Source organism: Psammomys obesus, unplaced genomic scaffold (assembly GCF_907164565.1).
Source record: "Psammomys obesus unplaced genomic scaffold, mPsaObe1.curated_primary_1811, whole genome shotgun sequence".
Taxonomy (NCBI): domain Eukaryota; kingdom Metazoa; phylum Chordata; class Mammalia; order Rodentia; family Muridae; genus Psammomys; species Psammomys obesus.
In genome coordinates, this window is record NW_026590699.1 from 5762498 (window position 1) to 5775158 (window position 12661).

The 12661-nt window shown below is 54.7% G+C and overlaps 1 protein-coding gene across 10 annotated transcripts in view; it reads right to left on the reverse strand.

Moving 5' to 3' along the window:
* Positions 1–12661, reverse strand: part of Mcf2l (MCF.2 cell line derived transforming sequence like) — a 139259-nt gene that overhangs the window by 66272 nt on the left and 60326 nt on the right. For 2 of the 10 annotated variants that reach the window (XM_055608498.1, XM_055608504.1), the window contains exon 1: positions 555–814. The exons of the other annotated variants lie outside the window; for them this stretch is intronic. In XM_055608498.1, coding sequence (XP_055464473.1) covers positions 555–627 — 73 coding nt within the window. In that variant the 5' untranslated portion in view covers positions 628–814. Of the gene's footprint in view, positions 1–554; positions 815–12661 lie in introns of those variants that run through there. 10 annotated transcript variants of the gene reach the window in all.

The following is a 12661-nucleotide window of genomic DNA, read 5'->3' on the forward strand; positions in this document are numbered from 1 at the left end:
CTGTCCCTAGGCTGTGGCATCAAACGGGCCTCTATGGGGGTAACACTTGCCAGGTATTTCTGCTAGGAGGAAACCAACGCCATGCCACTGGCTTTGGGGGTATTTTTTACTTCCCAGCCAGCATGTCCATGAAGAATCCTGAACAAAGGAGATCGGTAGTTTCCAGCCTCCAGATTTGTGTGGCCACCCTTCATCTGGGAGCAGACGTAACTGCCGCTGTCCTGAAGGGACTCCCAGGCAGGGTCTGAGGGGTGCTGCCCAGGACACAAGGGCAAGGCATCACGCCCTCATCCTTCAGGAGCGGGTGGGTTTTCTCTAGTACCTAGCCAGCCGGTGCCCCACCCCCACCTGCACCCTGCTGTACACGCCACAAGCTTGAGGTCTTCAGCCAACAATAAGACTCCAGCACCAGAACACCCACCTGGCTCTTGCCCCCACTCAGCTGTCACACACATTCTCACCCCGCCCCAGGCCCCTGCCGCTTACAACAAACACACCCATATCGAATTCAGCTCGTTCCTGGGGAAATGGGGACCCGGCAGAGCCCGACGCACCTGCACTTGTCTTCAGCAGGAGCCACAGGGCTGTGACGTCCTGGGACAGCAGGGAGATGAGGCTCAAAGTCATGCTGACACCCTCACCACTGGTCAGGAACCGAGGACCTGTTCGCTGGCAAGCCGGCCTGGGGCACACAAAGGAAGCCAGCAGAGCTCCATCTTGGGCTGCCAAGGGGGCACACTATGACTCCCTGGCTTTGCTGCGCAATGCTGGCCTATGGGTGAGGAGGGCTGCAGCGGCAGAGGCTGCTCCAGCTCCTTGCAGGGCCTCGGATTCGATGTCCTGATTAAGGAGCTAGAATCAGCTCACTTATCCTGCTGCAGATGATTAACTGTTGAGAGCCTGGCAGCAGCTGAGTCCCGCTGGCTGCAGAGTCAGGCGCCTTGTTGTTTGTCTGGACCCTCCCTGCAGGGGCCCTACCTCAGTCAGGTTCTATCCACAGGGACAGCCGGGCACAGGGACCTAAGCTTTAGAGGTCCAGGCTCACAGGTCCACCCACATCGCCCCGGGGAGCTGGCCTTTAGCCACAGGAGCCCCAAGCACAGCCAGGTCCTGTCCGTTCAGACAGCCCTGGGTGGGAGGCATCAGCCCCCCTCCATCCCCCACAGGCTGTAACCCTCAGGCTCCCCCATTTTCCAGAGGGTGGACAATGTGGTGGTGGAGAGAAGGGATCAGAAATGGGGTCTCCCGGGCTCCAGGCCCAGCTGGAGCTCGGGTTCATTGTTTATAGTCTGCAGCCTCAGTTTTCTAGCACCAAAGCTGGTGATGTGGTGCTTTTCCGGCTTCCTGGACAGCAGTCATCACCCCTGCCCTGGTGCCCACAGCCACCTGGTGGAGATGAGCGAAGGTGGTTAATCTCGAATCTCACACTCGCCCCGAGCCTGCTGCTCTGTGCAGCAGCCATGCGATGATTTCTCTGTCCCAAGTCCCTACCAGGGTCTGAAATCACCTCAGCAGCTCTAGCCTCTCACCCCTGTTGGGGTCCCCAATGGTGCCCATGCCCAATTCTTCATGTCCTTTACCCACGTCCTCTCGCCTTTGCACTGGGCACACACTCTGGGAGCTGACCCCGATAGGGTTTGTTTTATAGGTGTCTGGTGTCCTGCCCCCATTAGAATGGAACCTCATCTGGACTCTGGCGGCCATTCTATCTGGAGCTCGCTCCATACTGTAAATACATGTGCCAGCTTCCTAGTCTGGGATCCACCCTCTTCCTTCCCCTTGCCCTGACCCTGTCCTAGGTGAGTGTCACCTGCTGGGTGAATTCTGTCAGTCTCCTCATCTCCCTCAGCCTCCCCCATCAGTGTCTGTACTCTCAAAGGGAAACCCTTGCTTCATCAGCCCACAGAGACAACTGCTGGGCTGCCAGTACAGGTCAAGGTGTCATTCTTGGCATAGCGGGTAAGCACTCTTTCCCTCGTCCAACTTCCAGCTCCCCCAAACTCAAGGCAGAGGAGAGCACACTCCGCCACATGCATCTGTTTTGTGGAGACATGTTCAAAGTTGCCGAGGTCCACCCCCATCGAGGCAACTGAAGGTCCATGGTCCCCTACTGTGAGCTCAAGGACAGTGAAGGCACAGGGTGATTTCGGGTCCCCACACTGCAGTGGACACATATGGAGTGAAAGCAAACTAGATGTGAGGAGCAAGCTGCCTACATAGGGAGTTGTTATTAAGCCCAGGGATGGGAGGAATTCTAGGGCTGTCCTCTGCTGGGAAGGGGCTACATGACTCAGGGAGGTGCGTGGAGACAGAGGCAAAGCCCATGGAGCTCCTCCTTCTTGCTTGCCCTTCCCCCTTAGGCTCTGTGCGTCCCCAGCCCCGTGCTTGTCACAAGTTAAGTGTGCACAGTGACCAGAGGCCTGCAGGACATCTGGCTCATCATTGGCTCCTCTCATTGGTTCATCAAGGGAGCGACATGTAAGCGGGAGTGGGGAGCCCTCCAAGGCCCGCTGTGATGTGGACAGAGAATGGCTAGCTGCTGTTCTGCGTCAGGGTTCAAGATGTTCTCGTGGCCCTAACCACTCGCTTCATGATTTCTTTTACTCTTTGGGGAGAAAAGCTCACTCACTACACTGAAAACTTGTCTGTTCGTTCAGGTGCTAACCATTTCAGCTTACTACAGAAGGCTCAATGACTGACCTGTAGGACACCATCTATCCCCTGACTTGAACAACACCCCCCCTTTCCTAAAGCCACAGCTCATGAGCCCTGCCCATGCTCTCAAGGTGACATAAAAGTGACATCTTACAGTGCCAACGCCAGCTTCCTGGCCTTTTCTGCAGACTGCACCTGAGGTACATACGCGCAGCCGATTCATGGCCACTTGCAAAGATTGGGAAGTACTAGAAGTAAATCAAGACATTCTGTGTTCTGTGTGAACAACCAAAAAGGAGAGCCCGATTCGGGCGGTGCACAGGAGGGAGCAGGTGAGACGCCAATTCCGTTCTGGGTCGAGAGGAAGCCATGGCGCACAGCCGTATCACGGGTCACAGAAACCACCCTTTGTTCAAAGAGGCCGACAGAGTTTGGGAGAACCCACAGTGAAGGGTGTGGTGCTCCATTACAGAGGTGCTTGTGTGCCTGTTGCCTTTAAGGCCCTAGGAACACAGGGGACCGAGATGGGCACATTTCAGCTCTATGGGAAGCAGATGCCCAGACAAGGATGCTGCTTCCCCTGGGCTTGAGCTGTTTTCCCACGGTGGGCCACATTTCCGAGAGCTGGAAGAAAGCACACCTCAGATACTGGGCTTGTTTCCCCACCCACACTCTTCTCCTTCCCCGAGGTCGCCTTTCCTGAGCCCACTCCTCGTGTGGGGCCCATCACTCCCTGTGTTCCACTGTGTTAGCACGAGTGTGTGGCATGTAAGTGTCCCCATCTTTCCTCCGCTCTGGGTCCACTGCACATGCGTATCAGACATTGACCAGGTCTCAGAGAGCCGGGTACGAGCAGGAGGCACAAAGCCCCCGTGCCACCGCCGCCATGTCTCTGGGAGGCCCCTCCACACTTTCCCGTGGTCCTTAGAGGCTTGGGGATGACATGAATCCCAGGCAACCAGTGACTGGGGCTTCGCCCTGGTGCCAGCAATCATGCACCGTGTGCTCCCACACTCTCGTGCACAGTGCTCTGTGACAGGTCCTGCAGCACCTGCCGTCACACCAGGAAGGACATCTGCTCCTCCCCAATCCCCCGAGCGATGATGAGCACTGTGGACAGAAAGCAGGCTCCTTAGCATGTGCACATTCAGGGACGTGCTCCAAGAGCCTTGTCCATGACTGCAGGAAAGGAGCAAGGCCAAAAGAATCCCTTGGACAGCCTGCAGGGCCAGACCTAGGTCTGGGTGTCTGGGTAGCCCTGCAGACTGTCGACGGGAAGAGAGTGTGGGATGGCGCCTGACCTGGTCTGTGATGGCTTTCTAACACTCGGAGACAGCTGCTCTGGAGGCCCACCCAGGCAGGGTCACAGCCCGGGAAGCAGCTGAGTGAGCTCAGGGACTCAGCGTGTACAGCTGAGCCAGGACTCAGTGAGCTTGCAGGCTCACACAGTGGGGAGTTTGTCACACTTCCCAAAGACTAGGTAGCATGATGCCATCATTCCGTGTCCATTTCCCCATCAGAGGTTCGGGAAGGACACCCACACCCAAAGGCCGATGCTGTGACCCTGGCCCACACTTCCCAGGCAGTGGGGGCCCAGTGTTTTGCCATCAGGGCAGAGATCTCTGCAAGGGAGTTGTTTGCTCATGATACACATACCATTCAGCATGCTGCAGGGTTCTGCTGAGAGAAGAGCCCTAGCCTGCCATGTCCAGGACCCTGAGTTTCGTTTCCAGCCACACACATGCACACACACAGGCAAAGAGAATTTGACATCTTTCTCTACTGACAACACATACAGGGAAACTGACAAGTCAAGGCACAGGCCCTGCAGGGACTAAAGAATCAGGAGGATGCTGCAGAAGAGCCTCAGAGAGGGGCAGCCAAGCCTCCTGAGGGAGGGCGAGCCTGCCTTCCTGAGGCTTCCACGCACAATTCACCTGCAGTGGTCTTCACTGCTGCAATCATTTATTTCAGCTCCTCGTGTCATGGTGATTCCCAGTCATAAACGCATTGTGTGGCTACTTCATAACTGTAATTCTGTTACCATCATGAATTGTGCTGTAAATAGCCGATAGGCAGGATATCAGATAGCCTGCTCCTGAGGGGGTCGAGACCCACAGGCTGAGAACCACTGGGTTAAAGCCTGGAGTGCGATTGTTGGTTCTGAATTCAGAAGAGCAGGCCCTGGTGCATGGGAGGCCCAGTCTTCCCCATGATGGGGTGGCTTATTTATGTGAGGAGGCACAGCATTGCCAACCAAAGTTCAATATTTGGCACAGAGAACTTAAAAATATCCTGTTTTTAAACCATTTGCTTTATTTTCAGTTATGTGTGTGCATGTGTGTCTGTGTGTGGAGATGTATACTTGAGAGCAGGCTCCTGAGGAGGCCAGAGGTGCTGAGTCCTCACGGCTGGCGTCACGGGTGTTAGCTACCGGATATGGTGGCTAACTGAACTCAAGCCTTCTGTGAGAACAGTGTTTGGCCGAAACTGTTGACACATCTTTCAGACCAGAGGTATCACGTTTTAAACATATGCTTTAAATGATGGGTGTGGACTGGTCCAGCTCAAAAGAACTATGGCCTGGGACATGTGTGACCAATGAGGCAGGTTCCAGCCATCAAGTCGAACCTGACCTCCAGGGGAGCTGGGAGGGCCAAGTCTCCACACAGAGGGCCGAGCTGGGTCAGAGGACAGAGCGTCTGCCTTCTGCTCTGTCCTGCCTCAGTGGCAGAGCAGCCCTGCCCTGAGGTCATCAGGGCCCCAGGTCCTCTACACACTGTAGACACAGCAGGGTGCGGCAGGGAGAAACATCCTAATGCATGGAAGTCAGAGTTCTAGAGGGAAAGCTGGTGCTTTGTGACCCTTGCTGGGAGGAGCTAGAAAGCCCGAAAGGCCTGCTTTTCATTCAGTGAGACAGTGCGGGAACAGAACCATAGTCAGAGACACCAAACACATTGGAGGAAGCCCCAACCTCACTCCTGCATGGCGGTGCAGCCTGCGAACCATCAGTACCACCAAGGCCAGGCCAGAGCACACAGGCTCAGGCCCTCCTGGGGTGCACCTGTCTCCCTGGCATCCCTTCTGTCTGACTCCAAACTCCAGCTTAGAAATAAGCCCCAGCTCAACCTCTGAGACCAGCCCGGACCCATTTTCCCAGGGACCTCCACCCCAGCCTCCCATCCGTATCCGTCTGTGGCTTTCCACACTGTCTCCACTGCTGAGCCTCCTGACCTTGAAATATAATTATGGCACTGGGTTTTATGTTTTACTGCATTTTTGTGTAGCCCTTTCCAGTGTTTTTCATGGGTTTAAGCTTTTTTTTTTTTTTCTTCCTGTAGCAGGAGCGAACCTCCATGCCTTCAAGTTATAGGCTTAACAGTAGAGGAAGGAAGGAATTCTGTTCACCTTCAGCTGACCTTCACTTTTCATTTCTGTGTTTTACAGCGTCTGCGATGGTGGTTGTTCCCAATGCGCAGGATCTAGGGTCCCTAAGGGACAAATCTCAGGGCACGTCTGTGTGGGAGTTCCTAGCTAGAGTGAGTTACTGCCACGGGAAGAGCCACCCTGAACGAGGGGTCTGCACCATGGCGGGGGTCCTAGGACGAATAAAAGGGAAATAGGGAGCCCAGCACCAGCGTTCATTGCTCTCTGCTCCCCGACTGCAGGTGTAAGTGACTCCCTGCCTCAAGACCCTGCTGCCAGGCCTTTCTCACCATGATAGGCTACCCTGGAGTCAAAATAACCCCTTCCTCCCTCCTTTCTTTCCTTCCTCCTCCCTTTCTTTTTTCCTCCGTTTCTTCCTCGCTCTCTCTTTTCCTCCCTCCCTCCCTTCGGTTGTTTTTGTCGCATATTTCATCACAGCAATATGGAAAGTAACTACTGCAGTATCAATGAGTGTGGAGGTGGTATTTACACACGGCAGGGGTGGAAGCAGGGAGGGCCCAGGACTGAGGTTAGGACTGGAAACACCCAGAGTCTTGGAAAAAATGCAACACCTGGCCCAGAATCAGCTTTTGGAAGAAGAGACACCATTGTTGCAAGCCCACCCATGCCCATCTTGATTAACTAGACAGGAACACCCAACAAGGACACCAGATACACAAATCCCAGGAAAACAGCAGCTTTGGAAGATCCTTGCTTCTCCTGAGCTTGGAAGAGGCCAAAACCCAGGGTCCAGTGGGCTTAGGGTGGCAAGCCATCTCTCACCCCCGGGCTTCAGGAGCTGTAGCTCTGTTGGATAAGGGTGAGGTCATTGGCTCAGAGCCAATGCTGTGGGCAGAGAGCCACCTCTGATGAACAGCTGCATCTGTCCAAGCAATCCAGTGAGGTTGGCTGCTGTGCACAGATACGCATCTCAGAGAGCAAACACAGGTGGGACCTAAGTCAAATAAAAGGGCACAGGAGCCAGGACACAGAGGGTGTGTCATGCCTACCTTTCAGGATGCTCCCGGAACACCAGGCCCTGTGGCCACAGGGACAACAGGGGTAGGACAGGGGATACCTCTGCTCAGGCATCAGACAAGACTCCTTGGACAGTGCTGTCAGAGTCTGTACCCCTAAACCTGTCCCCATCCCAAGCCTGGAAGCTGAATCTCACCTGTAATCACAGGTGCCAGGATTTGGGGTGGTTCACAGAAGCCTCCTAAGTCCCCTAAAGGACCAAGGGGTCTCGGTCTCAGGACCCACCTGAGACTACTGAAGGCAATTCTGGACTCCAGGTTGATGAGAAGCGGGGAGTTGCTCTGCCTGGGTCTCCCCACTCAGGACATGATGGGTTCGCTGGTCCCGGTCCTACAGGACTCACGGCTGCTGCTGCAGGGTGAGTGGGGTGAGAGCTTAGCTGCTGCACAGCCCCGTGGGAGTGGTCCATGCTGCAGGTCAGAACCCAGCAAGGCCGGCTTCCTTTGGCTGCCTGGATATACCTGGGATGGTGAGAGCTGATCAGCTCCACCCAGCTGCCAGGGTGTGCCTGAAGGTCTGTGTGGAAGTTTCGTGGGGGTGGCACAAGGGAGGGTGAGGCCCAGGATTCCAGGCCAGCAGAGCTGTGCAGACAGAAGAGCAGCCCTGCCTGTGTGGAGGGCTGTGGGCAGGTGGCTGGAAGCCTGGGTCCAGTGCTGCCTGAGGCCACTCAGATCTCCATCCACCGGGGTAAGGCTGAGGTGAGGGGCTGCGGGCATCAGGAGATGGAGGACGGGAGCTGCTGAAAACAACCATGCTGTGTGTGAGAAAACCATGGAACGGGTGCTCTTTGGCCTGGTTCCAGTGCTCTGGTACGTGGGGGAGGACCGGGAGGGAGGGAGGGAGGAGGAGCAGGAGTGCCAGAGGGCACAGAGTAGGAAAGTGGAGTGAGAGATGGGAGGGCTAGTGAGCAGGGAGATGAGAGATGAAAATGCCGAACAGGCAAGATAGCGGGAGGGAGGAAGGAGGCAGATGGTAGGGTACTGGGGAGGAGATACAGGAAGGAAGGGGCAGGAAGGTGAGAGGACAGGGGCAGGAGCATGGAGGAGGGAGGATGCCAGAGGATGGGGCGGGGGTGCAGTGGCCACTCCCTTGGCACAAGCGACCCTCATTGCCAGCAGGAGGACAGCATTTTAAAAAATCCCATTCTTATTAGGGCTGAAGCGATGGCTCAGCAGTTAAGAGCACTGTCTGCTCCTTCAGAGAACTGGGGTTCAGTTTCTAGCACCCACATAGTACAGTGGCTCACAAGCATCTGTAACTCTAGTCCCAGGGGATCCAGTGCCCACTTCTGGCCTCTGCAGACACCAGGCATGGACGTGGTACACAGATGTACATGCAGGCAAAACACTCATAAGAGAAATCATTTTTACAAATTGCATGGCTACTATCAGTTCCCCTCTAAGCTAATGTGTTTCCCCCTGAGGCTACCCTCCTCTTCACTACGGAGCAGCGCTCATGTGAGACGCTCCATTAACCTTGGGGACCAGAGAGTCAGGTGAGCTAGGGAAGAGATGAGGCGGGTGACTGGGCCATGGTGACAGCCGGGAGCGAGGATGTTCTTACGGAGCCATGTGAGGTACTCTGCAGCCTGTGCAGCACAGAGGTGGAAGAAGGGACCAGGGGATGACACTGTGGTCCGTGCTGCCACAGTCACTTGGAGGCTGGGCCTGTCATGCCTGCCCCTGGGTCTCCATTTCCATCACTGATGATGACAGGGCACCAGTGTGGGGGGAGGACAGGAAAGCAGCTGGAGCCTTATCACTCCTGGGGCAGGGGACGGGTTAGCTGACACCACAGTTCCTCTGTGCCCCAATCTCACTCACTCCTTGCTCTGTTGAAATTGTCCACATAGGTCATCAGCCAGAGGGCACCTTCCACAGGTAAGCAGCCCAGAACTGAGAACGTCATGGCAGAATCTAGCCAGGACTGTTCACGGCTACCCAGGGCAGACACAGCTTGCATCAGACAGTGGTCAAATGAGGACAGGGCAGAAGGGAAGCTAGAGCTTGATGGCAACAGCGTCCTAGATAGACCGGAAGCCAACAGAGAGGTAACAGCCATGATGCGCAGGGGGAAAAGTACCTAGTGGGCACCAAGCTCACGCCGGACACCACCGAGACTCCTCCGTGTTGTATTTTCGATGCATATTCTTCACAAAGCACAGGCTCTGCACTGATAGCCTAAGTCCCCACCTGCTCAGCACCAGCCATATTCCCCACGTGTCTCTGTGAGCCTGTCTATGCTGCGGAGGGCAGCAGCCACTCCCACATCAAGAGGATGATACTCTGGGTGTGTGAACCAGGACTCATCACACCCAGCAGCCAGCACTGACACCCAGGCCCAGCAACACTCCTGGGAGAGATGGACAGTGCTGCTGTTTGGAGAAGATAAAACAGAGGAGAGTGGCATGAGAGGTGACCTGGGGAGACTGCAGCAGTGTCCCTAGCAGGAGACTGTGCACCTCCGGATCCAGCCTTAGTGCACCCCCAAGCCAGCCCTCCTCAGTTTTTCCCTATTCAAGGGGGAGGGGAAAGAGTGGTGGAGAGGTGAGTCTGAGGCCATTTGCCCTAGGTCCTCAGAGCCACCAGCAAGGCTCTGAGTAGTCCTTCATGTCAGCCGTACCTACAGGAGGCTCCCTTCTCAGATAGCACAGCCAGCCTCACTGGCTGCAATGAGGACTCAGCAGGGTGGCGTTTCCTGGACTTCATTCTGTGTCCATCACACTTGTGCCACTCCTTGAGCTGGCTGCATTCTGTCTTACTTTCCATTCCCAGGATAGTTTCTTCCCCTCTGTCCTCTTCCTTCTCTTACCCCCCCATTACAATCCCATCTTTTCTTCATTGTTAGTATACCTATGACAAGATAATCTTGGTGGATCCTAAGCAACAGCTCCTCTGTCCCTCCCTGCATCCAAGGTTTCTACAGTTCCTGAAAGATCTCCTACCCCATCTCTGTGTAAAGCCCCATGTGGCCTGTGTAAGTCAGGGTTCTGAACTGGAATTGAGCCCACATGTTGGGTCCATCCAGAGCCACAGCCACACCGTGGCCGGTGCCTGCGGCCTCCGTGTCTACACTAACAAGTGACCGCCTCACTCAGTTGCTTGCCCGCCCAGCCCATCTCAGGTCCTCCTCTTCCCTCTGCCAACACAACCCTCCAGGGCGGTCTCCCACATTAGGACTGGCCCCGCCCCTCCTCCTTCATCCTGGCCCCAAAGGCAGAGCAGGTGATAGTATCTGCCATCTTACCAGAGAGGCCCTGGGCTTCCTCAGGACAACTGAGACAGCTCTTGCCGTCTGCAGCCCGGGGACCTTTCTTGGTGTCTGGTGAAAGCAGAGCTAACGTTGCTGCTGCAGGCAGTTAGGAACTTGTACTTGGTCTAATCTCTGTGCACGGCCTATGAGATGCACACACCAATTGTTGAGAGCAAGCATCTTCCTTTGTCTTGTTAGAGCTTGATACACCTCAGCAGTCAGTGCTTTTAATAGCCAGAGCTTTTAAAACTCAGGTTTCAGAGATCACCTGGCTATCAGCAAGAGTGACCCTGATGCACAATATAACACATTATGATGGCTGTGAAGTATTGGGGGAGATCACGTGCCCCTCCCCTTAAAAGACTGTTTCATTTAAGATCGGGGGAGGGGTGTGATCCACTGGGCAACCATGTTCCATGTCACTTCCCCAAGTTCAGGCACTTGTCCAGCACTCAGCCTGCCAAAGGATGCACTGGCTTCCGGCAATTGCCCTGGGGTTCAAGGACTCCAGACCCTCATTGATGAGGAGGGGTGAGTCCCTGAAGAGTTCTAGAAGGTCAGAGGAAAGCAGCCGTGGACAGCAGCTCGGCACATATGCCACAGCCCCCAGGGGCCATCTTACAGACAAGCACAGCTCGGAATCAGCCCTGGCCCTAGACCTCAGTCTAGACATTCTCCTGGGCAGTCATGGTCCCCAGTAAATGTGGGCAAATGACTTCTGAGGAGAAGGTGGCACTCTGTTTGAGGAAATGGCTTAAATGCAATTGGAGAGACAGAAGGAGAAACTTTTGGCAGTTTTTGCACGCTACCAGAGTGGGGCCTGGCTGGGCACACACAAGGGGAAGGCCGGAGTCCGCAGTAGAAAAGTGAATGAATAAATGAACAGCAAGCAAAGAAAAGCATTCCTTAGACCTGAGGAGTTTATGTCAAATTTCTCCTTCCTAGTTCATCGTTAGATAGTTTGCTTTTCTCAAATTCTCTTCCCATGTGAACACAGCCCCTTCCGGGTAGCTGTGATACTGGCGCAGTCTGGAAGCAATTCACAGGGTGGCTATCGCTTCCTGTCTGACATCATCCAGTGCTGCACCATTTCCACATCAAGTGAAGTGCAGAGGCCAGGAGAGCTTCTGGTTGGCTCCATTACCTGGATCTTTGTTTTCTGTCCTTGACTTCCTGAGAGACAACTCTTCCAGAAGAGCTCAGCTCAACTGTCCCCAGCAGGCCTGACACCAGCACACGTGATCCTGCTCTTTAAACGCAAGCTGTGGCTGCAGGTGCGCTGGCTCTTGCTGTCTGGGGAGTAGGCCCAGTCCCTAAAACTCTGGCACAGAGTCCAAGTGTGAGCAAGAGTGAGAACATGACCTGGTTCTCACCTTGTTTCTCCCTTGCCATAAGTATGCCTTTCTGGGTTAAGAGTGTCACCCACAGGCTGGAGAGATGGCTCTGAGGTTAAGAGCACTGCTTCTTGTTCCAGAGGTCTTGAGTTCAATTCCCAGTAACCACATGGTGGCTCACGACCATCTCTAATGAGATGTGGTGCCCTGTTCTGGCATGCAGGCAGAACACTGTATGCATAATAAAATAAGTAAATCTTTACAAAAGAGTGTCACACATGCTCACATAGAGGTGCTTCACAGAATCAGATATGCCTCCAGGCCTACGGGAAAACGCCTGGCTCCACCCAGGGCCCCAGAGCAGAGAGTGACTGCCCCACCACGTGCCCTCCTGTTCTTTCACACGTGGTGGGTGGGTGTTTCTATGGTGGCAGGTTGGCTCCCCAACGGCTAATCTTAGCCATATTTTCTTGCCATATATTAGAAAAAACAAACACAGAACAGACAGAGAATGTAAACAGAGCCCAGGACTGCTGTGCCCACATGGCAAACAGCAAATGTCCACTATTGAACCCTGTTGCATTTGCTCTGAGTCACAATGAACTTCCTCAGAGCCAAGGACAGCCACCCAATGTGCTAGAGAGCCACGGCCACATCCCAGATGGCGGGGGGAGCTCTCTCCCTGGCCCTGACATGCTGCCTTAGCTGCTCTGTAGACCTGGAACCCTTAAGGTGATTTCCTATGTCTTGCAAGCTCACCCAGGTATACAAAGAGCTCCTGTTATTTGGGGACCCTGGTCCCACTTTGGCTGCGATTCAATCCATTCCTTCTCTTGGGTCAACTATGGTGGTTCAGAGACTGCCTCTGTAGGAATGGGGTGGGGACACTTCATGCTGGCCAGACACCTTCACACACACACACACACACACACACACACACACACACACACACACAC